Consider the following 27861-nt stretch of genomic DNA (forward strand, 5'->3'; position numbering starts at 1 on the left):
CTGCTAGGAGAAGAATGGGGCACACAGTTTTTTGACACAACTATTTCTAGTTACAAAAATGCATTTAGAGCAAATGAAACTTTTCACTGGAAATAGTTGGTATTGACAACACTTTCAACCCCAAATATTTCTGGATGGAACTGCTGCCAGGCACCAACAGCTGAGTTGGTGGGGAAAAAAGATTCCAAAGCACACTGTGCCCTCATCACAGAATAAACAATTGGGAATTGCTAGGTGGAAATTCCTTTTGTTTAGAACTCTTAGATAATGCACTATTAAAATAATAAGCACGATTGAGCCCTCATATGTTTCAACTAATCTGAATCACATTTTCTTAGATTTTTCAGTTTTCAAACATCTAGCTTTTTATCAGGATAAGAAAAAAACCTTTGTCATTTAAATTTTAGTGGAGAGGAGAACAGTTTCATGCTAAGTGTTGGGCAGCTGAACCTCAATGGAAGGAAGAGCAGCATATGTCCTCAGAACGAGGACCATGTTCTCCCTCCAACACAGTCATCCTTCAGGGACTGGGTTTCTTCTTTACTATGGAGAAATATTGTTCTGTGGGATTATCTGGTGTTAATAAAATTGCTTGATGATTATATAATGGAAGTTAGTTTATAATGTAAAATTATGAGAATGAGTCATATTCCCCAGATAGATCTTCCATGGTTTTTCCCTGTGTAGCAACATAAGCGAAGAGAATTTTCCTGAAAAGAACTGACCAGAGGCAGGAGGGATGGAAGAGGATTCATGAGCACTGAAGCACCGACAAGGGTGGGTAACAGTCCAGTCGTACCCCCACAGATGTGCTCAGCAGCCTCAGCAGTTTCTCCCAAACACATCCGTCCAAAGGAGGCTGTAAATGCAGAGCTCAGAAAAGGGAGCTGATAGGAGCTTGCGTGTGCTCAGCCCACACACCCATCACCGTGCCATCACTCCAGCCCACCATGGAGGCCATTTTGGCCTCACCCCTTACTGCTGCCACACACACCCTAAAGGAAAAAGAATGCATTCTCTCCCAGCCTCTGCTTTCAGCCAACGCACATCTGTGTTACCGCGGAGCACGTGATAATTCTGCCATTTAAGTGCGCTGGGTGAATTCATGCCCCCACTGGGTGACCCTTTCAGGCTTAAATAGTCCACCATCCTCTTCTGGGCAGGAGCTCATAACAGTTTCATCACCGGAAAAGGGAAGAGGCCTCATTGCAAACAATTATGGTGTCATCCGCCCCCAAGGCATCTTCCTCCTCCTCCTCCACCTCCTCCTATCTTGGCTGTGACCTGAAGCATGTCAGTCATGCAAGGGCAGGTTTTCCTGAATGCCGTTAAATTCTCAGCTTTGAGGGTACATTGTGACTGTATGCTCTCTCCATTAGTTATACCCAGTGCAAAAAAACCCACCAAAATCTGTTTCAAAGCAAGTCCTGTGTTTTAAAGCTCACCTTGCACTTCAGTTCACACTGGTTTTTTTATACCAGTGTGAGAGGCACAGCGGCAGCTTCTCTGGAGCAGCCTTTCAGAAGTCTCTCAAGCAGAAAATAATCCAAAAGAGCTCTTTAATACTCATAACCAACACACCTGAGACTCTACCTGAATACCTGTGAGCAGCCAGGGCCAAGGATGCACAACACAGAGTCTAAGAGACGCTCACTGGTGATAAGTGAAGACTCCTGCCTTGTCACACTGTGCAGCCTCTCCCTAAGCACAGCCATAGCTGCCTCTCAGCCCCTGCTTGCTGCAGCAGCTGAAGTTTTCTCAGCCTTCTTCATCTGCCCATGACTGAGAACTGTCCTCAGTGTGGTCAGAAGATACGTCCATGCCCATTTCCAGCATTGGTAAGCCCACTGAAGCGGGCAAGTAGAGGACAGTGAATTCAGATGCTGAGCTGGTTACGAGCATCGCATCACGGAGTGATGCCAGGCAGTTTTGAGTCTGGGCAATGCCAGGGGAAGCCCTCACGGCTCCTTGTGCTGTACTCACTGCACCGCAGGGTGCGATAGCAAAGGGCACACCAGTTTAGGGTGGACGTGCCTTGATGTGTTTGTGGAGCAGCAGCTTGATGCTGCAATAAGCAGCACCAGCCCGAGATTTCATAATGTTTCACTGTCCCATTTAACAGGTACTACTGGGGTTCCTTGCCGTTCCCGCAGAGTTTATTGAAATCTCTCTTCTGTTAAGGTTTTCCCAACCCACCAGGTTCTCTTCTGCAGCACTTATATCTAGATTTTCCTGGAAACATTATCTAAGATCATCTAGTTAGCTCAGTATGCTTGCAGATGCTTGGACAATCCTGAGAGACATAACTGCAGAGAAAACTACCATTTCATAAAACAACTTCCATTTTACAGCAAACTTTGAAATAAAACATTCCTTTCAGGAACCATTTGTTCCACACTTTCTATCCCTGATCCTGGCCAGTCATTTCCAGATACACCGAATCCATCAGGCTTCTCCGTTTTTAAGGAACTAATCTTCACTCTTGAGGTATGTTGTCTGCACGAATTCTAGGGAAAAAACGGTATTAAATCTTCCTTTCATGTATTAAATGTGAAGCTGTGAAGTATGTTGCACACAAGCATCCTCACTGATATTCAAACTATCCAAACATGTTCTTTTTGTGAACGGAAGACATGAAGCTTAGTCCACCTGAAAGGAATGACTCATACAAAAGATGTAATAAACGTCTTTCCAGACAAAACGAAACCCCTTACCCTTCTGCAGAATTATACAGAACATAGAAACGTATCCGTGTCCTTATAATAAATGGGTGTCAGCAACTGGAAGCCAACAGTTAAACAGAATGTAACCCAATGATTTCATGAGCCAAAGTAGCTGTTGGCATAGAAGAGAATTTCATGCACTTCAAGAGAAAAGGATTTCTCACTGGAACAAGATAAAATTATGACTTAGACTCCACTAAGTTTTGTAGTGAACAATTTAAATGTCTACAAGCCTGAGAAGGCCTTGCTTCCTTGGACATTTCAGAAATGAAGTCTAGCAGAAGATGAAACTTTAGGTGTGTCCTACTGTGTGGGTGAGGGTGTGCTGGGAGGGGCATTTATAAAAAGATGTTTCCACAAACACTTGCTGTAAGCCATAACAAACAACCTTCTAAATTAGCAACAACCAACATCACAAAGGCTGAGTGAGAAAAGAATACTACAGCAAATCAATACAGGAAGTTGGATATCACACAACTAGTTCAACCTACAAAGAATGACAGCTAACAGGCTGCATTTTGCTAAACATCATGTGCCTGGGAAGGAGGACAGACATGAGAGGCAGTCAGGAAGGAGATTTCAAATGTTTGAGGCTCAGGTTGCTGTAAGAGCTCAGAAGACGGATGCTCAGCTGAACTATCCACTGCTATGTATTTGAAAAAGATGCAATCTTAAAAGAAGAAGATGCAAGATAGCAAATATTTCCTACTTTTGGTCATGCTGCATCCATGAATGGAAAACAAAACTGAAGGGAAAATGCTATTTTGTTGTACAGCTTACTGACTTAACCCCAAAACCAGGTACTTAGCCTTTCTCCTCCAAGTAAGTATGGTTGTATTTGTGCTGCGGAAGGAAAACGTCCTGACTGAAATTTTGAAATCCTTCAGGAGTGAGAACACTACCTCTCATATTCACAGACACATCACGAGAGACTAGCCCAGAGCCAAGATGCTTTCCCAGGTCTCTCAACCATACTGTAACTGCGTTTGGTCCATGCACATGAGGAGTTATTCCCGGAAACAACCTGTCACACTTCCTTTCCTTACAGTCTTACACAGAGCTATTTTCCAGTTGTTGTCATAAAAGTTTTCATAATTAAATTGGTATTTATAAAACATAATTGTATGTTTGGAATAAATTGCCGACACGTTCGGTATTTACCAATGTTCACTAGGTTTTTATGAGAAATTGCAAAGATGTCAGAGTGGTTCAGTGTACCTACAAAATACATCCTGCAATATGTTTTCAAAAGGCATAAAGCAACAAAGGACTAAAAATAAGGAGCACACAGCATAAGATAACCATAAACCAGAACCTATTAAAATATCACTTAAGTATAAAAAAATCAGCTGGGATTCCTTGACAAATATCTGAAAAGAAAGAGCATGAGGAACGACTACATTAAAAGACAGATAGTAACATTAATTGCTGTCCCATATTATGACAGTTTATTGTTGTGCTGAAAGAGATGTGAACAGGATGAGGTGAGTGGGATGAGTTTAATTCAGATGACAGTGGACTAGATCACAGAAAAGATCTACCTAATTCAGAGCCACCCAATAGAAATTACATGTTTTGTATTAACAAACAAACAGTCATGAACACTTTATGTATGGGTTAAGCTTCCTGACACTGTCAAACATCTTGCTTTGGTAAATTACCCTTGGCAGAAAAAGTACGGCTTGCAAATGCACATGGAAAGAAGGTACTCCCTTTGACGGTGACACCCACTATCTCAGGTATAAATGCAGACCTGGCACGGTGGCAGTTGGAGCTATGATTCCAGAACAACTGTAAGACCAGCTTTGCGTTTTAACCCAAATAATTTGCTGCTGCCACTATGAGCTGTGGCTCCAAACAGACCTCTAAAAGCTGCCTGCGAGGGAGCAGTGGTGGCAGTGCTAGCAGTGGTGGTGGTGGAGGAGGCAGTAAGTATTCCTCTGCCTCCTGCAGAAGAATCACTTCCAGGACAAGTGGTGGCAGCAGGATTTCTGGCAGCAGTTGTGGCGGAGGAAGTTCCAGGAGCAGCTATGGTGGGGGAGCTAGTGGTGGTAGTTATGGAAAGATGAGGCGCAGTAGTTATGGAGGAGGAATGAGTGGCGGCAGCTGTGGAGGAGGAATGAGTGGTGGTTATTATGGAGGGGGAATGAGCGGTGGCGGTTATGGACGAGGAATGGGCTGTGGCAGCATGGGAGGAGGCTTTGGATCCGGTGGGAGTGGGTTTGGTGGTGGTTATGGAGGAAGCTTTGGTGGAGGTGGTGGCAGCTTTGGCAGTGGTGGCTTTCGTGGAGGGAATGTGGGAATTCTCTCCAACGACGAAAAGCTGACCATGCAGAGCCTTAATGAACGCCTGGCTTCTTACCTGGCTACGGTCAGAAATTTGGAAATGGAAAATGCTCAGCTTGAACAATTAATCAGGGAGTGGTACCAGAAGCAAGGTCCTACTGGTACAAAGGACTACAGCCACTATTACAGAAAAATTGAAGACCTTCAAAATCAGGTAGGATGTTCTTTGTCAGAGAACTTTAAGCATTGACAGACTTTTTGTGACTGAGTAAAATCTTTGAGGCACCCAGCATGGATATTCCTAAGCTCACTAAGTGCCTCTCTGAAAGTGCCTCTTGTGCTTGAAATTCTGCCTTCTGTGCATGCATCCAACTATCTTCAACTAGCGGTGGAGAAACGATGCACACCCCCTATAGCACACCCCACAGACCGTTTGTTGGCAGTGACTGCAGACTCTCAGAAGGCCTATAGTGGATTTTAGAGCATAGGAAAAATGGTAACAAGTACCCTCTGCGATGTCCAGTGTCTGACATTTGAGTACAGCCCTTGGCCCGTGGGCATGGGAGGTGAGCTAGAGCTATGGTGGTGACACCAAGCTTCTTGACAGGACTCTTGTACTCACAAAACAGTATTTGCCGTTCTGATGCTATTTTCACACAGGTACCTCTTTGTTGCGCACTGTAGATGACCTTTCCAGGCCTCTGTACGTAGGAAATGCTCTTGCCCTCAGACACCTGGGAATTATAAGAAGAAGATCACATTCATATTTCTGTCCCTTGTGCAAACCTGAGAGATCCACAGGGAAAATTTTTCTCAGCGTGTCATGTTCTCTTCTAGCTTGTGACTGCGGCTGTGGAAACCAACAGGGTACTTTTGGACCTGGATAACACAAGGATGACTGCAGAAGACTTCAGGATAAAGTAAATATATAATCCTCTTTTCCAGGCACTGACTTTCTGTCTCCTACTTTCCTCAACTTAGTTTCATAAATTCATTCCATAAACAAATATCGATCCACAGAAACTAGGGTTCCTCCTGGTTCCGTGGCAGCACAACTGAAATAATTTGTAAGACTTCAAAATTCTTCATTATTTCCATTATGATCTTCAATGGGAATACTCCCTATGGCTGTGGAGTCAAAGCTTAAAAAAAGCTTTATTTTTAAGGAAAGAAAAATTGTGATTTTCTCTCACTGAAAGTCAGGTGAAACAGACAGATGAAACCTGCACAAAGCCTACAGTAAGAAGAGACAATGAAAAAGACCACAGAATACATTTTAATATTAAAGTTTAATATTAATGTTAATATTAAACTTTACATAGTGGCTGCTGATTTCATAATTCTGCTGGTTGAGAGATGCTATGTGCTACAAAGTATGGAAACAAAAGTAGACACTGAGATACTGGAATACGTGAACTTTTTTATAAATAAAGTCAGTAGGAGAAGGACTGAGAACCCAAGACCAGGGCTGACCTTTCTGCGCTGTCCTTGGCACAGGTACGAGACGGAAAGTGTTCTCCGGCAGAATGTGGAGGCTGACATTAATAGCTTGCGACCCTTGTTGGATAATCTGACTCTGAGCAGGTCTGACCTGGAAATGCAATTTGAGTCTCTAAAGGAGGAGATGATTGACCTCAAGAAGAACCATGAGGAGGTAAGAGCCAGCTCCTTGAAATGCAAACTGCAGAGGAAAACAAGAACACTTACAATATCGGAAATGTGGGGAAGTTTCGCAGCTAACATCCTCTGCGCTAAATAGTCTTCCGTGCTCTCCTAATGTGCGGCAGCTCAGCAAGGGGCCTTCTGAGACAGGCGGACTGCCAGGCCCAGGCTGTTCCAGGGCATTTCCTAGCACGGTCCCTCTCAACAAGCAATGGCTGGGAAGTCAAGGCTAAATAATTGCAACAAGAAAAAAAGCCAACATACATATGTTGAAAGGATCCAGGATGGTTTATGACTTCAGAGCAACTTAACTGACTTCAAAACTCTTTCGCAAAGTAATTTCACCATTTTTGTTTATTTGCCTTGGGCCTGGGTTTTCTCTGCAGGAAATGAAATCACTGCAAACACAGTCCGGTGGTGATGTGAATGTGGAGGTGAATGCTGCTCCAGGAGAGGATCTGCTGAAAAAACTGAATGATATGAGACAAGAATATGAAAATATTATTCAGAAAAACCGTGAAGAGGTTGAAAGGTGGTATGAAAGCAAGGTAAATGGTTACAATTTGAATGTTCACATTACAAAAGAAAAACAATACCAACTTTTGGTAAGAACTTCCTCTAGTTGAATGACACTTTAAATGACAACATCCATTGCTTTTAGGATACAATGGTAGAATCCCTTTGATTAAAATAAGGGAAAGCACAAGTGGGCTTGAACTGCACTGGCAGAGCCATGTAAGCAAGTTTAAACAGCCCCCATATTACAAGTGGCCCTGCTTCAACTTGTGTTGCCAGATGCTTCCATGATAAACTGCCATGCTGAGATTGTAAGTAAAACTCAAAACCTCCACTTCTGTATATTAATTTTTCAGATGGAGGAAGTGAGTCAACAAGTCCACTCCAGCGGCCAGGAAGTGGAATCAAGCAACCAACAGATCTCTGTGCTGAGACGTGACTATCAGAGCCTGGAAATTGAGCTGCAGTCGCAACTCAGCATGGTAGGTAACGATTGCTTCTGATCCTCTGATACGCAAAGAACACGTGAGTTGCTGGAATGACAGGAGATCAGCTATTGCTAGCACTCCATTTAATGAAGATGCTTGGCGCATCTGACACCATGTAAGATTTTTCTCATTTTGGGCGTAAGAATGATCTAATACTGCCACATTCCCATAACCTGCCACATTCCCATTAAAAAATACTGGTTTTTTTCTGTCATTCTCAGGCACATTCTTTGCAATCCAACTTGGAAGACACAGAACGTCGCTATAACATGCAGCTGCAGCAGATCCAGAGTATGATCGTCCCCTTGGAGGAGGAGCTGGCCAGCATCCGCTGTGAGATGGAGAGTCAGAATGAAGAGTACCAGATGCTCCTGGGCATCAAGACCCGCCTGGAACAGGAGATTGCTCAGTACCGGGCACTGCTTGAGGAAGGGCAGCATGATATTGGGTACGTACATTCAGATTAATTAAGATGCCATCTATGCAAACAGGTGAAGATGAAACTAGGAATATTTATATTAGGAACTAGTGCAATTGATTCATCATCAACATATTTCATCAACATACAATCACAGGAATTCATATGGAATCTAAATCTTAGCTGGAAGTGTACAAAGCTGTATTATTCTATACTTATTATGAACTGGACAAAAACATTTAGAAAAGTATTTAGAACTATAATATGCCATTTCTTCTCCACAGTACGATCGGGAAGTACAGTTATATATGAAAATTAAAGGCAAGCAAGAAAATAGCTGTCTTTTATAAATACTCAGGGTACATATTTTGAAAGACATCTAAAGACATTCATTATCTTTCTTTTTCTTCTTCTGTGCAGATCAGTTAATTTGTCCTTAATTAGGATAGTTTAAAACCAGTTCTCTAGAACATGTTTCACACAACAGTACTTTCTCAGTCATAGGAGGAGCTCAGAGGGAGTCAGAAGGTGGCCTCGATACAGCCGATAGGATGCCAGACGCTGGTCATGTTGCTGTAACTCTTACACTTACATGCCCTTTCCTCCTTGCAGCATCTCACAGGGAGGAGCTGGTGGTGGATCTTCAGGAGGAGGAGGTCATGGAGGAACTAGCTGGTCTTCTGGAAGAGGAAGTAGTGGAGGAGGAATTAGCTGGTCCTCAGGTGGAGGAAGAATTGGAGGATCCTGTGGAAGAACCTCCTCTTCTGGAGGTGGAGGAGGAGGGAGCGGAGGAGGAACAGGAAGTGGAGCCTGTGGTAAAACTTCAGGTGGAGGAGGTGGCAGTGGTGGAGGAGGAGGGGGCAAATCCTGCCTCTCCCACTCTTCATCTTCCCAGTCCCACTCTGGCAACTCTTGTGAAAGCCAAGGTAAAAACTGGAATGAAAGAGTACATCCTTCCATTAACTCTTTTCTCTGAATAGCAGGAAAGGATATGACAACTTCCTTCCTTATTTGGAAATCTGGAGATATTTTTGCTATTTTTTCCCAGTCGTGTTTTAAGTCCACTTGACATTTGTTCTTATACAGTAACATATCAACGTGGTAGTATTATCACAAGTGACTCGAATGAAGGGGATGTTATGAAGAGTTGTATCAGAGGATGTGCAGAAAGAGGAAATGAAGGAGGAAAAGGGAAAATAATGTCCAATCCAAAGCACGCAGTGAACCAGAGAAGTCAGTAGTTTCGGAATGAAGCCAAGTGTTAGAAATGTAACTGGTATTAAGGGGGCAAAATGGTTAAAGCAGGGTAAAATAGTTGGAACCCTCATGACATCTAAAATATAAACGGTATTAGCTGCAAAATCCTGAAGTGGCAAAAGATGGGGAGGGAGCAAAAGGTCTTTTCCATGTCTGATTTCACTCTGTGATTGCAGGAGGTGCTGAACACCTGAAGCTCTGCCTGGAAGGGAATAAAACATTGGAGAGAGGAGCAACAATGGAGGAAGTGTCCGAAGCCATAAAAACAATGAGATCAGGTAAGGCTCCAGGTCCTGACAGCATCTCAAACAAATGCCTGAAAATGTTGAAAATGAACAGGAAGTTATAATTTTTAGAAAGATTCTCTTCCACTTCCGATTTTTTTAAAAAAGATGGAAAATGATCCTGCTTTGAGGCTTCCATTTATTCCTTTTTATCAAGAAAGTAACAGGGATATTAATCTTATTTAAAAATGTAGTCTATCTCACAAACATGCTGTTTTCCATCACAGACTGACAGCTGGGCATGAAAAGTATTGGCTACGGACCAAAAGGCCTGAAGCCATTAGTACAGGAAGTAAGAATAGTGTACACAGCCTCTCTTGATGCTGAAAACAAAGGCAGTGAATTCAGAAGGCTTTTGTGTAACGAGTAAGATCTTTTGGTAAGATTTGGTGTAGATGAGATCTAGTTATTTTTAAAAATTAATAGGCTTTGCGAACTCCTCCGTAAAATTTTACTCCTTTGATCAAACATGCTATCTGACTTGCAAGAGTCCTACATATACTAATGTTTGGTAGGCAAGATTAAAATATATTATGTGCCATCCTACTTTAACTTTTAAAAATTTGTTGTAAATACCCATACACATATAAATACAGACTCTAAGTTCACCTGCATTTGATTTATACTGCTACAGTCACTCTAAATTTAAAGAGTGATTTACACTTACTCAGTTGAGAATAGAAGCAGGTCCATGTATTTAATATGATAAAGCTGCAAACACATGCTTGTACAAATATTAAGTCTGACACTGTCCTAACCTTTCCAGAATGCTGGGGAAAAAAATCTAGTCCCCTGAGAACTGCACACACAATTATGAAGTAACAAAAAGATTAAAAATGCTGAATGAGATAACACTTCTTCAAAGAAATTCTTGCTTCCCTTCATCTTTCAACAGGGAGTTTTAGAAAGTCTGAGAAGTGATTGGCAATACCAGCACCTTCCACTGCAGGACCTCACCAGTGGGCCTTTGGACCAAGCAAGAATATACCGAGCATGTCTGATCATGTCTCTGTGAAGAGCTTGAGCAAACACTTGTTCAAGTTACTCAACACTGTTCACTCCAGGGGCTCATCAGAACTCTCTGGATGGCCTACCTGCTTCTTCCAGCTGAATTTCTGTGCCTAATCACTGTTACCTGAGTTAATCTCTACCGTGATTGGTATTCTTGTGAAAAAAAAAAAGAAAAAAAGAAAAAAAAACGAATCAAAAAAAAAATGCTAATAAATCTTTGCTTCTCTCTGATGCAACCAGAAAGCCATGTCTGGGAGAAATTTCCTTTAGCAGACATTTTTGTTTGAATCCATTACAAATATCAAGCCCTACCTGTGGAATACACAATAACCTGTCAGATTATGCGGAAGATCCAAAAGTTTGCAGCGACATATTCATCATTTAAGACCAACTGGGCAAAACTTTGAAGAATACACTACCAGGTACAATGCTCTGTAGTCCCTGCAATGGGAAAAGCAACAGTCAAAAAACTGACTCGTTTCTGCTATTAACTTCTGTCAGGGAAAGAGGGGGTGGGTTTAAGGAACTATTCCCTAGAAAGCCACTTAAAAAAAAATCTTCCTAAGGAGTCACTAAAATGAATTATGAAACTTTTTTCTCATGGAATGTAAAGATGGAGATTTTCAGCCCCCAGTGCCAAAACACCCCTGAGCGCAGAACTCAAATAATCTACAATGAATTCTCCAAAATGAACACTTTTCGAGTGCTGCCTGCTTGGGTACACATTGTCTAACAAGTGGATAAAAGTTCAGTAATCCCTACTTGGGGGGGGTTCAGATAGCCCTACTTGGTGACAGTAGCTATCTGCACTGTAAAATAAATTCATAAAGCTGCAGTATGAACCAAATTGCACACATATGGTCTTACAGAAGAAGGAATTCACAGGCTAGTTTTGCTGATCATAACCAGCCAGCAGCTGGTAGCTGTACAATACCTGGCCTCTTCTATGTATTTCCTCTTCAGGGCAGTTCTCATGTCTAAGTATGGACAGGTATACATTTTACAAAGAAGATTGGCAAATTATTCATATTTAGGATGTGATTTTACAAAACCCAGTGGTAGGTTGAGAGAAAAAGAAAAGATATCCAAGAGAAAAGATTCCCAAACCAATTTTAAGGGTTGCCTACAGACCACACAGTAGAGGGACTGCTCACAGTGATAAGGGTGCAAATGCCCTAAAAGACAGAGACTGAACTTTTTCTCTTTGTTTTAATTACAGCCATGTTTCCCTCCTTTACGCCCTGGATGTGTGCTAATTGGGCAGAGGGTTCTCTCTGCCCGCTCCCCCATGCTGTATCCCTTACAGTGCTTTTCATTTCTGTTGAGGCTAATTAAAGTGTGGGGTCTGCATAAGCAGAACTTCTATGGGCTGAATTACTGAAATGAACTATATGGGCAATTTCACTTGAAAATAATTCAGAGGGCTTCTCACATGACACCTGGTCACTAGCACATTCTTTATCCCTTGCATTTCTCGACTCATCTCCTTAAACACAAACAAAGGGAACCAAATAGGAGTATCGCTGCGATAAGTTTTTCTCTCTCAGTGTTACAGTCATGAGTTTTGTTTTTTCCCTCTGAGGAAGGCATCACCCACTGGAGAAGGTTGAGAAACACAGTTTGAGTGGGAGACCATGGGAATGGGAATCCTGAACGCCCACGTTCTAGGCAGATCTGTGCCAGTGATTCACTGCATTGCCTTATGCCAGGCTCTCAGCCAATGTGATTAGTATTTGAAAAGAAAAAAAATCTAAGAACAACATTTTTTTCTGATCAGTGTCTCTACGGGGGCCTGAGGAACTGGCTAATCTTCAGGGAGGACTACTGACTACTCCATGCACATCAGCATGCACTGATAGCCCTGACCTGACATGCAAAGAGGCAGTGCTGATTCCGTTTGCAAGGATACCCCATCTCCCTCCCTTTTGCCGATATTGCAAAATCTACTTCATTTTTAAAACCCTTGCAGCATCAGATCATATTTGTCTCTGTCACAGAATCACAGAATCACAGAATCATATAGGTTGGAAAAGACCTTTAAGATCATCGAGTCCAACCGTAAACCTAACCCTACCAAGGCCACCACTACACCATGTCCCTAAGCACCTCAAGGGACACCTGTGTGGCTAGCTGTCCCCTAAACTGCTTTCTCTGATGGCTCTGCTAGTTTTACACCTCTTGCAGGCTGTGACAATTCTTTCTTAGAGCTGTCTATTCAGGACACTAAACTAACAGCCCAAATGAAAGAACACTCCCGATACAGCAGCCCTGCTTCTCAGGCCTCCTGTAAGAGCCTGCCAAGTTAATCTCAAAAATGTTTCTGCTGAGTGCATGCTTCCTGCTTTTATAGGGTGGCTTACAGACCATCACCTGGCCTCTGGCCTTATAGCAACACCCGGGAGGCTATGAAGGAGGTTAGATACAATTTACTTGGAGGAGTAGTCTGTCTGTGATGGAGCTTGCTGCTCTGCACCATCGTCGCAACTCTGAGCCTACTGATACCTCTTGATCAGGGGAGACCTTATTGCTCTCTACAGCTGCCTGAAAGGAGGCTGTAGTGAGGTGGGGTCGGTCTCTTCTCCCAGGTAACAAGTGATAGGAGGAGAGGAAATGGCCTCAAGTTGCGCCAGGGGAGGTTTAGACTGGATATTAGGAGATTTTACTTCACTGAAAGGGTTATCAAGCATTGGACCAGGCTGCCCAGGGAAGTGGTTGAGTCCCCATCCCTGGAGGTATTTAAAAGATCTTTGGATGAGGTGCTTAGGGACATGGTGTAGTGCTGGGCTTGGCAGTGTTAGGTTTACAGATGGACTCAATGATCTTAAAGGTCTTTTCCAACCTATACGATTCTGTGAGTCTGTGATTCTGTCCTTCTTTCCAAAAATATAACTTTTAGTATTTTTACTGCCAGTTATCTAATTATCTAGCACCTATGCATCTAACCTTGCAGAAGAAATTCCACTGAAACAAGTCCTTGTGAGAGCAAAGCAGAATGAAACTTGAAGAGTTTCAAGTGTGGGAAGGCGAATCCACACAGCAATGAGGCAGCTCAATCCTGTGTCCTAAAAACCAGTACTGCAGTACAAACATGCACACAGTAGAATGCAATGTGGCGTAACATGCTATGCCATTCTGCTTACAGATTTAAATGCTTACATTGATAGGCTATAATCACACACAGAAATAAGTAAAAATTACTGAGCAGGTAGGATAAATAATATAATATTACCATTACTACTTTTACTACTCAGCATTGATCGTACGGTCTTCTTCCTTACCTAAAATCTGTACCTTTCTTAACAAGGTGTTCTTAGAATGTTCCTTGCCTGTAATGAGTCTGCATCTATAACGCAAATAAGCTTCATAATAAAGTTTATTTGCTACACGTTACAGTATGTGACAAAATAAATACAAGCCACCAATAAACTTAGAAAAATACCTACTTAAGCATGGCATTAGTGCTCATTACAGACAAAAAACCAACTGAATTTAGATGGTTTCTTACCATACCCTGGAAGAAAGTGCCAGTTTAAGTATTCTTTCCTTTTTCCATTTTGTATACAGAAAATCTGCATCTAGGTTATCACTAGCATTTGCTTACTGAGGGAACAGGCTTGTAATAATAACAATGATGCAAAAAAACTTATGTGGAGGAACAGAGCTAGAAAACTAAAACTATTGCAAAGCAGGAGTAAGAAACAAATATTGTAGTGTCTGGTCTCAAAGCTTAGGGCATGCTTAAATTGGGACTCCAGCGATATTAAGAGTAGTGAGGAGAACCTTGCACTTTTTATGTGCATGCATTTTGTTAGGCATTAATCAGCATAATAAGCTTTAATTTTATGAGTACAAAATGTTGCAATTCAGATACTTATCTGGTGTTCCTATTAGTGCTCTGAGAAGAAAACTGTGGTACGTGTTGGAACAAGACCTTCAGAACAACCTTAGGCAAAAATAAACGTACACACACACTCCTGTATGTTTGTCTTCATTACTCCCAGAGCAATTCCTTTCTCCATTTGAAGGCACACATGTAATTTCAAAATCGCCTATGCATATATTCTGCTGATCTCTCTTTTGTTTAGCATTAATTGTCAGCCCTATTAATTGTCAAATGCTACACGGGCTATATTCATGGGCTACAGAAGGAGTACAGCAAAGTACGCCATTTTGCTGCACTGTTGGGGGGGAAGGAAGAAACTAGCAGCTCCATCTAGAGCCCACCCATCTCAGCATGAATGTCCTAGTGGTTTTTCTTCACATTTATGAGGGGGCAGCCCAGGTTGCTTAGGCAGTCATTTGCTTAAAGGGTTGGGGGAGTTTTGTGATACTAATTCTCTATATGGACAATCAAGCAGGGGCCAGATCCCCAAAGGCAGTAGGCATAAACAGGATTTAGCTACTCTTAGACTGGCTGAAATCCAAAGCTCTGATTCCCAAATCCTGGCTCAGTGGGTATTTAACCACCTTGAATTATTACATTCACAAAATCGTACTTTTTGACTAACAAGTTCTTTAGGCTGCTTCTGCACTTGCTCAGACCAGGCTGAGGCTAAGGGGAGCAAGTAGCAGCTCCTTCCCGCTTCCCACTGGCAAGCAGAGACAACGGAGGTTGCCCCTGAAGTGTGTAAATCCTCGGCAGAGCTCAGCCCAGCAGCATGCCTCCCACAGGCCAGCATGCCCTTCCTCCCCGTAAAACACTTCAAGAAGAGTGGATGACTTTCTCTCATACAACACATTAGTTGTAGTAACAGAAAGTACAACATGCGGATTAGTGCCTTTGCAGGCTGGGATTCAAATCTCTACGTTCCATCTTGGAGGATACTGCAGTAATCAAAGCCGTTAAGGTGACAGAAGAGCTGTAGATGCCCACAGCCTGGAGGGGGATGTGAGGGTGCTTATCCCAAAGGGACTGAGGCACCTAAACTCTAGAGAGAGGCAGGAGACCTTGACGGCAGATGCTCTTATCATACCCTCCAGCTGTTATAGGCAATACAAAAAACTCTGTTCCATTTTGGTACCAACAAGAAAAATTATTCCAATTGAATTGACTTCACCCTGCAGGAGCCTGGGGTAACCACAGAGGGACAACTCTGATTCTGGCTCAGAAAGTGATAGAAATGGTAACTGGCAGCTGCTAGGCAGTAATTAGCAGCCTGTAAACTGCCTGTCTGCTGTAGGGCACAACAGCCTTGAGCCATGGCTGCCACATCCCAATGACAAAAATGGTGTGTACATCTTCGGGATCTGAGCAAGAGGCATTCTTCCCATCAACCCACTTGCATGGAAGATCCAAGTTATCCTGCACAAAAGTGTTGGCTTGGAGAGTGCTAGAGGTTTTAAACTTCACAGGCAAGCTCACTGCTGCCTTAATAGTTCTTGTTTCCTTTGCTGGGTCTAATCTAATTTTCTTTGGAAATTACTGTGATTTCTCTAGAATATTATGAGATGAAGCAGGAATGAAGAGTGAGCGCAGACTCCTAGGTGAAAACAGATCCTCTCTTCTTACAAAAATTTCTGGTAAGAGAGAAGGGAAGAGATTATTAAATGGATCAAGAGAATAAACCGCAGCACTTGCCTGAGGCATGGCATCAGAACAAAAATGAATTAAGGGGAAATGTTTTAATTTGTCAGTGCACAGACACAAAATTGAGAATACATTTTCTCCAGGTCTGCTTTGAATGCAGCAGCTCCAGCCTGTTGTAAAAGTCTCCCAGTTTTGCTAAAATACACAGCAGTGTGGGCTGCTCACAGAGTTTGTCTTCATTCTGATGCTAGGCAGCCACTTCTTTGATATATATCACGGAGGCCTGATTAAAAGGAAAACAATAACAGAGAGTGAAAGAATGTCAGCTGTACTTGAAACGTGGCATGTGCTGAGCTTAACAAGAAGCAGTACGCAGTGCCAAAACATTCAGATACTCCGCAGGCTGAGTAATGCTGGTAGCTGTGGTAACAAATGTCCTTATTCTGGTCTGATTTGGGAATAGCAATGTTATATAGCACACTGGATGCCGTATCAACTCAAAAACATTAATGATTAAACTGTGCATCATATATAGGAAAGAGATAAGAAAAGGTCCTAAAATTGCCAGTTCCTTTTAGGTAATTCCATCAATTATAAACTTTACATCATCCATATAACACATGAGTGGAAAGCATCGGAGAACAAAAATGTTTGAAGGCTCTTTAAATGAGCTCAGAAAGGAAAAATTCATCCTGTCCACAGAATGGATCTTCTCTGGTTTGTAAATATTTGCAGTTAAATACTTAATAATCAATAAGTTAAAATATGCCAGGAGGGAATTCAATGTATGCAACTTTACAAGAGGATGAAGTAGTCATAGTTCACCTGTATTTTTCAGGTACCTTAGCATTATAGTCCAAAGAGACATACTACATTTTTGAGAACATAGTCACTGTGAAAGAAACAAAATATCACAAGGGGAAATTTTCAGCTGTTAAGAATACAGCATAGCTGAACAGCCAGCAGGATTTCTATAAAAAGCACTAAGATTGAACTAGTAACAAAAATGAAATAATAGCAACACTAAAGGCAAAAAAGGAACATGCTATGAGCACACGACTTCAGAGCTTCCAAAGATATAAATGCAAAATCTTTTATTTGTGTTCCTCCATTATATATAAGTAGTGGTAATAATATAGAATTAAAATGAAATTTTGAGGCTATCTAAAGTTCTCCACCCCCAATGGCTCGACCCTTTCTTTTCTTTCATTGCTTTTATTTCTTAAAGTATTTTCCAAGCATACGATAACATATGCCCTTATCAGACGAACCTTCCAGTATGGACAAGTCCCTGCTGTGAAAAAGTATGTATAGAAAAAGACAACCCATAAATAAAATAGGAAACAATGTAGGTTCTCAGAAAGTACATAAACAGCTAAAGAGACACTTTCAGCAAATGTTTTTACTCTTGTTTTAATAATTCCAGAGAATTTTTTGTTCACTATCACTAACAAACCCATAGATTATTCTAGCTTGTCTATGGAAAGCATCTACAAGGAACATCACTGGAATCACTGATGGAAATTTGAATGTGATAATCAATTTTACCTACCGTAGTGGAATGCGTGAAAAAGGGCCCCCATTGACCAAAATGACATTACCCAGACACAAAGGCAAAACATCAGTAAAAAGAAAAAACATTTTGAATATAGCAAACTACATCTTTTGGCACCAATAACACAACACGCAGAAGCCCAGAAACTGTGTTTACGCCGCTGAGGTGACACTACCATCCTCCAGCTGTGAATCAAGGAGAAATTATCACATCAGCAAGCTACTTGAAATCTTTCATCATCTTTGAGCCATTGAGTATATCAAATAGCAAGATAAAATCAGAGAGCTTTTGAAAGAGATTGCATAAGCAGCAATAAAGCAATGCTGGCAAAAGCACAGTGCAAAGGACAGGACAATGGATTCAGTCAGAAAATGTTAAATAATCCTTAACTTAACATAAAAAAGACCAGAAGTTAAGAGGCAGAAATACAGTTTGGAAAAGAATCATGCACGTGGAGACTGATAGCAGAGTGTAAAAACCAGCAGCAACGTACAATCCACTTCCAAATCAAGGTGACCTTTGGAAAGCAAGGACTGCACTGCATTGCCATCTGCAAGAGGCCTTTTCGAAGATGCTCAGAAAAGGAGAGCAGACAACAAATGACAGTTCCTCAGAGGTGCCCTTTGTTCCCTGCACCTGAGGTTTAGGGGGAGATTGCTAAATTTCATAAATGCCCTACAGCCATTAGAAGATCAGTAACACAACAGGGAGGAAGAAAGACAATGAGGACGTTTCAGTAACACAGAACAAACCTGTCACTGGAAAAATGTACGCTTTCTTCCAAGCAAACTGTAACAGTTTGGGGTCCATCTACAGCAAGACCACAAATGCTGATGGTTTTGCCGCTGTGTGCAATTAAGTGGTAGGGTTTGCATGAATGAAGTCTCTACTGTATTAAAAAATAAGATGTAAATTTCTCATAAAAGCTTGCAGTCTAAGGACAGAGCTAAGTAGATGCTGAGGAAATTAGATCCTGCATTTGAAGCAAAATATTTAGTTTTCACCCAGGACAAATAAGAAACATTACAACAGGAGCGTATTTTTGTAGACGACAGTCACCTGGAATCAGAGAGTCAGTCAGCACTGTTTGCCCAACTCAGACTCTTCTTACAGATTTTTCAGAAACATGCAATTCTGTCTTAAGATACTCTGCTTTAGCATCAGATGTAACAACTGAGGATGAAAACCATTTACAATGGTTAACTTCTGGGGATCGGTGCAAGACTGAAGAATGGTGTAATTTCTTCTGTGGTCTCAACAGTCTCATTTCAACTGATTTGTGTAAAAAGCCTTTCAGCTTTCTCTCAGGATACTATTTTAGAGTCTCAAGGATCTCTGCATTAAGAGCAGTATATATAATTACTCTATCACCTGCAATATATGACACAGTAACAATAGAGAATGAGCAGTTTTACATTAAACCATAAAAGATCTTCCCACACAGTAGTTTATAGGTCATTGTCTGCATTAATACAGCTTCTAATTGCGCTCCAGTTGACTTTATAACACAATTAAAGTATCCTTAATCTTCCTACTATTTTAGATCAACAGCTCTTTGGTGAAAAAAATCCACTATTTTTTTTCTCTTTGATTTCTAGGACTTAGCTATCTAGTGTGCTGTATTATTACTTCCTTCACAAAGGAAGGATTTTGGTTTTTAAATAAGAATCCCACTGCATTGCTTGAAATAGACTTCTCATATAAAGAAATATGTTCTCGAAGTGACGGCAGGGATACACAAGTTGCGCAATCTAAATAGACAAGTTATACAGTCCTATTAATAAAACTCTGGCACTATCATGTATAGTGAGAAAAAGAATATAAGAAGTGTAGAAGATCTTAAATGCACAAAATATTAAAGAGCAAAAGAGAACAATAGTCTTTGACAATAGCAGCTACAAAAATTTTAGCAAAGAAAGTAGATTAATAATTGAACAAATAAATGCACAGTCTAACATGACAGATTTGGGCCTCATCTTCTTTCTTTTAGGGAAGAACTGAGAACAAAAATTCTCTCTGTATAGTTCCATCAGGTACACATTATCTCAACATTAGTTTCAACAGGATCCTGTATAAAGTGGCTGTTCCGTCATAAAGCAGATCCAGGCTGCATGAGGCAAAAGCCTACCTATTCCAGAAAAAGCTAAATGAAAAGAATGCCACCCAAAAGAAATGAAATGTTTGGTCTTAAATAAACACCATAAACCCAGCAATGGGCTAGATCGCCTGAGATATCAGCACAAAAATACTGTTCAGCAAATTATTCTTGGCACAAACAACAAGGTCGGTCTGCCCTGGGAGAAGGAAACACCCTGATGGTGACACCCACTGTCAAAAGTATAAATAGAGAGAGCTGGGGATGAAAACTTGCAGTCCTGAATCTGATCAGGCTGTGCACCTAAATTTGGGATTGTGGTTAGACTCTTACCTGCTGTCACTATGAGCTGTGGCACTAAGTCTTCGACTAGTACCACTAGAATTAGCAGTGGAGGTGGTGGTAGTGGTGGCGGATGTAGTGGTGGAGGTGGTGGAGGGGGTAGCAGCTGTGGAGTACGTAAGTCTGGTGGATACTCCTCAGTGTCCACTAGAAAATACACCTCTTCTGGAGGAAGCGGAGGCTTTTCTGGGAGAAGCTTTGGTGGAGGAGTTTCCAGGAGCAACTATGGAGGGGGCTTTAGCAGTGGCAGTTGTGGAAGGATTAGCCGTGGTAGCTATGGTGGGAGAATGAGTGGTGGTAGTTATGGAGGAGGAATGGGATGTGGAAGTATGGGAGGAGGATTTGGATCAGGTGGGGGTGGTTTTGGGGGAATGGGAGGTGGTTATGGAGCTGGTCTTGGTGGAGGTAGTTTTGGTGGTGGTGGATATAGTGGAGGTGGATTTAGTGGCTTCGGCAGTAGTGGTGGCTTTGGTGGTGGTGGCTTTGGTGGTGGCAGCTTTGGTGGTGGCAGCTATGGTGGTGGTAGCTATGGTGGAGGTAGTTTTGGTGGAGTGGGGTTTGGTGAAGACGCTGGCTTGCTCTCCACAAATGAAAAGCTGACCATGCAGAACCTTAACGATCGCCTGGCTTCTTACTTGGATAAAGTGCGACACTTGGAGGACGAAAATGCTCACCTTGAACAACTGATCAGGGAATGGTATAAAAATCAAGGTCCCACTTCCACCAGGGACTACAGCCAATATTACAGAACAATCGAAGAACTGCAAAACCAGGTATGATGTAATTTGACTAACTTTGAACAGATTCTTGTTAGAATGGCACTTGCCTCCTGCAGTGCAATATCCCTATTTGGGGCGATGTATTCCCTCGTTTCTTTTAGCCAGGAAGCAGACTGGTGTGGTGACAAGGCCTGATTATGAGTTTTTCTCTGTTGTGGGTGATATGCGTACTCTGGCATGCTTGTGTTTGGCACAGGTAGCATCATTTGGTGCAATGGCAGATCATTACTAGTGCACCCATTATAGGGCCTGTCCAGTGCTCCCTTCAACTCTGTGCTCTTGCTTGTTAGGTCCTCACTCTATTGGACAGGAGATATCATCATTGCTTGCTTATGGCGTGCTACTAGTGGCCATAATAATTGCATCTTTTTGTGAAGGATGAGCCAACATATGCATTTAGTCTAACTCTAGCCCTCAGCCATTTAATAGTCCCATATCTTCTACATGAATACGATTGTTGCCAAATGCAATGGTAATTATGTTTTCCCACTGCTTTTGGAATATGAGGAGTTTATTTAGTTACTCTTTCCAACAAGGTATTATGGTTTTTTAAATGGATATTTGTAAACCAAAATTGAAAGCAAAGGCACTTTCTTTTAACTGGAAGCAATAAACTCTTCTCTCTATATATAGCTCCTGCAGCACTAGGCAGGCTTGACATTACCATAAAGAGATTCTGAAATGTGTTTCTGCACAGGTATTTCTTTCCTCTGTCTGTGTGTCAGACTGAAAAGACAACTGACCAAATAACATCTGCCCTCTCCTTTTCAGATTGTTGGTGCAAATGTGGACCTTAACAAGATCCTTCTTGACATTGACAACACCAGAATGACTGTGGATGACTTCAGATTGAAGTGAGTCTTTCCCTTCCTGTCTCATTCTATCTTGCCTCCCTTTACCCCCCATGAGTTCATATTGCCAATTAATCTTTGTCAATGCTATAGCCTCTCGGCTGCCGTGACAGAATATATAACTGTTGGGAAAAGCATTCTGATAATGATTTTGCTAGTCTTTCATTATTATTTTTCTCCAGACAAGTTATTGAAGAGTGCCATTTAAAGGACTACTAAGTTTCTCCATCCTTGCATGTAGATAAGCATAATCCTCATCATATAAATCTCACAGAGAAATTCCACTGAAATCAAACAAACCTATTGGAGATGGAAAGAGAACTGGGTCCTTTCTTTTAAGAACTGAGCAATAGAATTAAAGACCAGAAATGTACTGATGGGAATTGTTCATAATCAAGATAACAAACAAAGAGATCTGACGGTACTTTTACTATCTTTCTTGTCTGTCATTTAGATATGAAACAGAATACACTCTCCACCAGAGTGTTGCAAGTGATATTAATGGATTACGCCCACTTTTGGATCAACTGACTCTAGCCAGATCTGACTTGGAGACACAGTTTGAATCCCTAAAAGAGGAACTGATCTATCTCAAGAGGAACCATGAAGAGGTAAGTTTCTCCAGACTTTAAAATAATAACTAAGAAAAACTCAACACTCAGAGAATGTCCTGTGGATTTCTTCCACTAGCAGTAACAAGATTGTGGCCATTGACTTTGATCATCCAACTTGACACCATCGGGCTTTGATTTTCAGGAGTACGTAGCATCCATAGCTGCCTGCAACTCATGTAAAAAGACACCTAGGTCAACACGTGGCAAAATGAGATCAGAGAAGTGAATGGTTTTCAGTGCAAAGTACAAGTTTGTTGCTGAACTCATGAAAGGAAAATTGGATGGAATATAGGGAGGAGTCAAAAGAAAATATTTATACTATCTGCAGTGATATTTCCCATTGAGAAGAAAAATACATAAAAGGATTTTCACAAAGAGTACGCTGCATAGAATGCCTTATCACCCTGAGGAGAAAATGTCAGGGTGAATGCGTACGTGGTGCCTGGCTATTGTTCACTGTAAAGTTTGGCTTAGGAATGGCAGAACTGTTCCCTTTCACGACAAGGGCAGATGAGGCCCCTTTGCTGGAGCGATATGGCTGTGTGAGGATTTGGGTCCCCTTCTTCTCCTTTATTTGAAACTATGACATTTCTCCTTACCTTCACCCTTTGAGAACCTGGTCGGGTTTTTTGTGTTTTTTTTACAGGAAATGAAAGGACTGCAAACACAGTCTGGTGGTGATGTCAATGTGGAAGTCAATGCTACTCCTGGCATTAATTTGATGGAAAAATTAAATGAAATGCGTTGTGAATATGAACGGCTTATTGAGAACAACCGGAGAGAGGTGGAAAGCTGGTATGAAACGAAGGTAAAGCACAGGCTTTTTTCAGTTACTAAACCTTTCACAAAGAACTGGTCCTATCTGCATCCAGCAGAGGAAAGGCAACTTACCACGCATTATTTAAGGGACAATAACTTTAAATTACTTTAAGCAGTTTACTGTAACAGGTCAGTTCTGGAGATTAAGTTTATGTGGTAAAGCATGTAGAATCTCTGTGTTCAGTAGCAAGGTGAATTACACAGAGTGAGTTGGCAGAGTGGCATGTGGGAAATACACATAGGCAGTCTACATTACATCTTTCTTCATTCTTATTAATTGCTTTCTCAATGCTTTTATGATAATCCCAAAATGTTTTCTTATTATCAAAAATGCCTCAATTTTGTGTGTGAATTTTTCAGATGGAAGAAGTTAATCAACAAGTCCACTCAAGTGGCCAGGAGATACAATCAAGCAACCAACAGATCTCTGAGCTGAGACGTGAATATCAAAGCCTGGAAATTGAGCTGCAGTCGCAACTCAGCATGGTAAGTAAAGGTATTTGCTTCTGCTTCACCTGTGACACAGGCTGTATGTGTCACTAGAATGAAAGAATGGTTACGCCTAGACAGTACTCCATCTGTAGAGAATGGGATACTGGATTACTTATCTTCAAAGATATGCTTTTTTCTGGTTTGTGAAGATCGCCAATTTTTCCACAAAAATGAGTTAAACTTGCCACATTCCCATAAACTGTATTTTGTTTTCCATTTGCAGGTAGACTCTTTGCAATCCAACTTGGAAGACACAGAACGTCGCTATAACATGCAGCTGCAGCAGATCCAGAGTATGATCGTCCCCTTGGAGGAGGAGCTGGCCAGCATCCGCTGTGAGATGGAGAGTCAGAATGAAGAGTACAAGATGCTCCTGGGCATCAAGACCCGCCTGGAACAGGAGATTGCTCAGTACCGGGCACTGCTTGAGGAAGGGCAGCAAGACCTTGTGTATGTAAACTGACAAAAGAACACAGCATTATGTGAAACCCAGGGCTGCTAGATTAGTCACAAAGACAGGAAATTAACAGTCTAGATTTGCAAAACAGATTTTGTACTGAAATGAGGCTAATTCCGCTATCTTGACCAATCGCCTCCCAGGTTTGAGATACTATACATTTCTTGGCAAACCTGTTCAGAATATAAATCATGTGAGGAAAAATTAACACAGAAATTCTGAACAACTGATTCAGGGCTGGACAGGGAAACCCACATACAGAGCCTTGCCTTTACCCTGGTTCCAGAAAAGGCCAGTAACTGAACAGACAGAAGTCACCTTGGAAAAGATGGTAAGCAGAAAAACGACCATGGTTTTCCAAACCTTCATAGAAGTCTCAGTGTGCAATTCTCTGAAAGTTCAAGCTACTTCGGTTTCCCTTATGCAGTGAGCCTGCTTTTGCTTGTAAGTGGCGCCTGAAAGAACAGCTAAAGCTTCATTTTCTGCCTTTCCAATTTGGAGTGCAGTGACACCATATGCTGATAAAGCAGCAATGCTAAATCTTGCAAGAAATATCTGAGCAGAATGTGGGAAAAGCAAAAATTCTTGCATTCAAGCTGAAATTGAAAGAGGGGTTGATTTTTGGCACTGCATCACTTGTCTTGCTGATCTGTGGTAGGTTCTAAAAGGAATTACAGACAAGAGAAGGGCAGGCTTCCGTGCAGTATCTGTAGATAGATTTCCTTCTGAGATAAAAAATGCATTTGATTAACTTTTTTTCCTCCTTTTTTCTCTCTCTTTGCAGAATCCCAGCAGGAGGAATGGGAGGAGGAATGGGAGGAGGCATGGGAGGTGGTAGAACAGGAGGTGGTGGCTATTCTTCTGGAGGAGGAAGAGGAGGAGGAGGAGGTGGTAGCATGAGTGGTGGATATGGAGGTGGTAGCATTTCCTCCGGCAGCGGAATGGGAGGAGGAATGGGAGGAGGAAGTTGTGGAGGAGGAATGGGAGGAGGAATGGGAGGAGGAAGTAGTGGAGGAGGAATGGGAGGAGGAATGGGAGGAGGAAGTGGAGGAATAGGAGGGGGAAGCGGTGGTGGTGGATGCAGTAGTATTGTTGGAGGAGGAGGAGGAGGAAGGATCTCAGGAGGCATCAGCAGTTCCCACTCCTACTCTTCATCTTCCCAGTCTCAGTCCTGCAGAAGTGGTGGTGAAAGCCAAGGTGAGAATTGTTGTATGGTCACAGTGTTCTCCCAGTCCCATCCTTACTAATTTATACACTGTATCAACGTACTCTTCCGGAGGTAAACAGTACCGAGGATAAACTAAAATTTCTGGAAAGTGTTAGATTTCTTTTTATTAAACATTCTTTCCTATTTGTGTGCAAAGGATCAACTCCACTTAAGAAACACACATTCAATTTCTATTCAATTTTCTGGGTGACATCAGCTAATCATGTAGTTAAAATGCCAGCTGTTTTTCTTCATTTCTCTCATTCTCTGCAGAACCTCATAAATACCGCTGCTTTTGTACCATGCTGAAGTTTTCCTTTATGCTTTTGGAATGCTTATGGTCACCTATCACATAATCAAGCTTCTTTTCTGTCTGGTAAATACTGGTGCCTCAGAGATTCCATGCCAGTACTGAAGAAATTAATGCTTTCTTTATTTCTAAACAGGGTATGGAAGAAAATCTTTTGAGTAAGAATATACATTGAGGATCCTACAGTGCAAGACCTTTCAAACAGAAATTGGCTCAAATCCTCTACATTCCCCATGCTCCTGAGGAAAGACAGATGCTCTTAATGGTTCCTCAACGTTGCTGACGCCATCTATCCAAAAAGGCCCATCAGAGCTCCTCAGATGGGCCCTCTGCCCACCTGCCATGCATGCTCTGCGCTGCTTCTGCCCAGAATGCTTTGTGACTTCAACCATTGGCACTTGAGCTACTTGCTTTCCAGATTCAACCTGTTGGTTACTTGGGTTGTTCTGTATCAGGAAAACGTCACTAATAAAACTTCATTTCTGTCTGATGCAACCAGAATCCTGTGTGTAGGTTTTCTTCCATTCTGTAGGTATAAACACTTAAAAAGAAAACACAAAGCCATGCCAACACATGCCTCCAGGTAGAGAAGTTGATGACACATTACAATAGTTGATGATGAAATTTAGAGTTAAAGCACAATTTCTGAGCATTCGGGGCAGATCACAATATTCTTGGAGCATCCCGGGCTGTGCCTTTGTTTTTTAATAACGTGCCAGATACTCTTGTGGAGCTGAGCTCTAAGACTCAATAGCAGTTGAATATCAGCCCGGAACAGACTGCAGAATCTCAGCACGATATGAGTGCTAATAAAGTTGGCACCAAAGGAGTGTCCACCCAGGCCTGACACAAAGAAACATGAATGATTGTAAAATGAAAGGAATGTTTCAATTTGTGATTCACAAAACTTATCTGACACTCATCGGTTTAAACTGGAAATGCACAAACTAGGGATCTGTTTTTGAACAGACAAGAAAAAGAAGTTAAAAGGAAATATAATTTACAGGATCTTTACAAAGTTCTCCTCCATAAAGTGTTAATACTAACAGCAATTCTACCTGTGACAAATGAAGTACATGCGAAAGTACTTGGAATGTTTACTTTGGGATATAGGAAGATCTGTACTGTGAAGAAAATTAACATAAACTCTTTCAGCCACATCCAACTGTTACGTAAAAACATTCCTGACTACAGTTTGCGAAAAATTTGATTGCTTGGCTGCTGCAACAGCTTGGAACAACTCAACAAACAAATAACCAGAAAGCACTCTCTTGTTATTAGCTGTCTTTTGGGAGTTGCATTTGCTTCTGTCCAGCTTTTTTATATGCTTTTTTGTAGTCATGATTTCAAAGAAATTACAGTATAGCTTTCTCCAGTGATTGGGACAACTTTGTCCATGAAAACAAGCAGTAGCTTGTTTCATTGCATCCCACCCCCATGGGTAAAACCCATTTCCAGAGACTTAGTTGAAAAAAATAACTTTGCGTTCTGGAGACGAACAAATTCAGAGATCGAAGGAAATGAAATATATTGTCCTAGGCCTTTCAAAGCAGTCTCTTGTGCACGTTTGAGGAATCTCAGGAATTTTCTGCATGATATTTTGGAGGACAGAGGGCTGCCAAAGTAGGCAGATGGTAAACCACAGCTTTATTAATTTTAATGAGAAGTTAGCATCTGAATTCCTCAGACTCATTTGAAAGTCTTAGTCCATTGTACAGCTACCACCTAGATAACGCAGAACAGATGTCAACTACAGGCTGTGCAGCTCGCAAGTAAACCCAGCAGTGGAAAACCTGGAAAGGAACATAAAATACTAGTGCCTGCCCAGTGTGCCAGTCTCCCCGTAGCTGCTCCCTGGCAGCTCAGGGGAGGTTCAGGCAACGTAGCTGCTTGCAGAAGGCTCTGTCCTAACCCCAGCCACGACGGGATGTCTATGGTGAAGCTAAGTTTTAAAAAAAGGCACACAGCAGTCTGAGCAACAAAGGCCAGCAGAGTATCCCGGGCAAACGAGCGGCCAAAATTACCCTGAGGCTGCACAAGTGAAGGGTCTATTTCCCTTGTATGTGAACTCACAGGCTGAACTGCTGATGCAGGGCTGTGTGCTCAGGGAGTGGCTGCTAGTGGTGAGTGAAGAGCCAGAGAAAACTGGGTTGTGTGCAACAGGAGCT

General features: G+C 41.8%; 2 protein-coding genes across 2 annotated transcripts; both read left to right on the plus strand.

Moving 5' to 3' along the window:
* The first annotated feature begins 4563 nt into the window (after positions 1 to 4563).
* Positions 4564 to 10841, plus strand: LOC142419773 (keratin, type I cytoskeletal 19-like). Its single transcript, XM_075523044.1, has 9 exons — positions 4564 to 5223; positions 5847 to 5929; positions 6507 to 6663; positions 7058 to 7219; positions 7544 to 7669; positions 7897 to 8123; positions 8706 to 9019; positions 9527 to 9628; positions 10530 to 10841. The coding sequence occupies exons 1-9, from the start codon at positions 4564 to 4566 to the stop codon at positions 10553 to 10555; spliced, it is 1857 nt and encodes a 618-aa protein (XP_075379159.1). The 3' UTR covers positions 10556 to 10841.
* A 9325-nt stretch (positions 10842 to 20166) lies between these two features.
* LOC142419576 (keratin, type I cytoskeletal 19-like) lies at positions 20167 to 26135 on the plus strand. The gene is made up of 9 exons (XM_075522676.1): positions 20167 to 20937; positions 21715 to 21797; positions 22249 to 22405; positions 23055 to 23216; positions 23588 to 23713; positions 23943 to 24169; positions 24961 to 25064; positions 25140 to 25373; positions 25830 to 26135. The coding sequence occupies exons 1-9, from the start codon at positions 20167 to 20169 to the stop codon at positions 25853 to 25855; spliced, it is 1890 nt and encodes a 629-aa protein (XP_075378791.1). The 3' UTR covers positions 25856 to 26135.
* Positions 26136 to 27861: the final 1726 nt, after the last annotated feature.

This window comes from Mycteria americana, chromosome 22, assembly GCF_035582795.1.
Source record: "Mycteria americana isolate JAX WOST 10 ecotype Jacksonville Zoo and Gardens chromosome 22, USCA_MyAme_1.0, whole genome shotgun sequence".
Taxonomy (NCBI): domain Eukaryota; kingdom Metazoa; phylum Chordata; class Aves; order Ciconiiformes; family Ciconiidae; genus Mycteria; species Mycteria americana.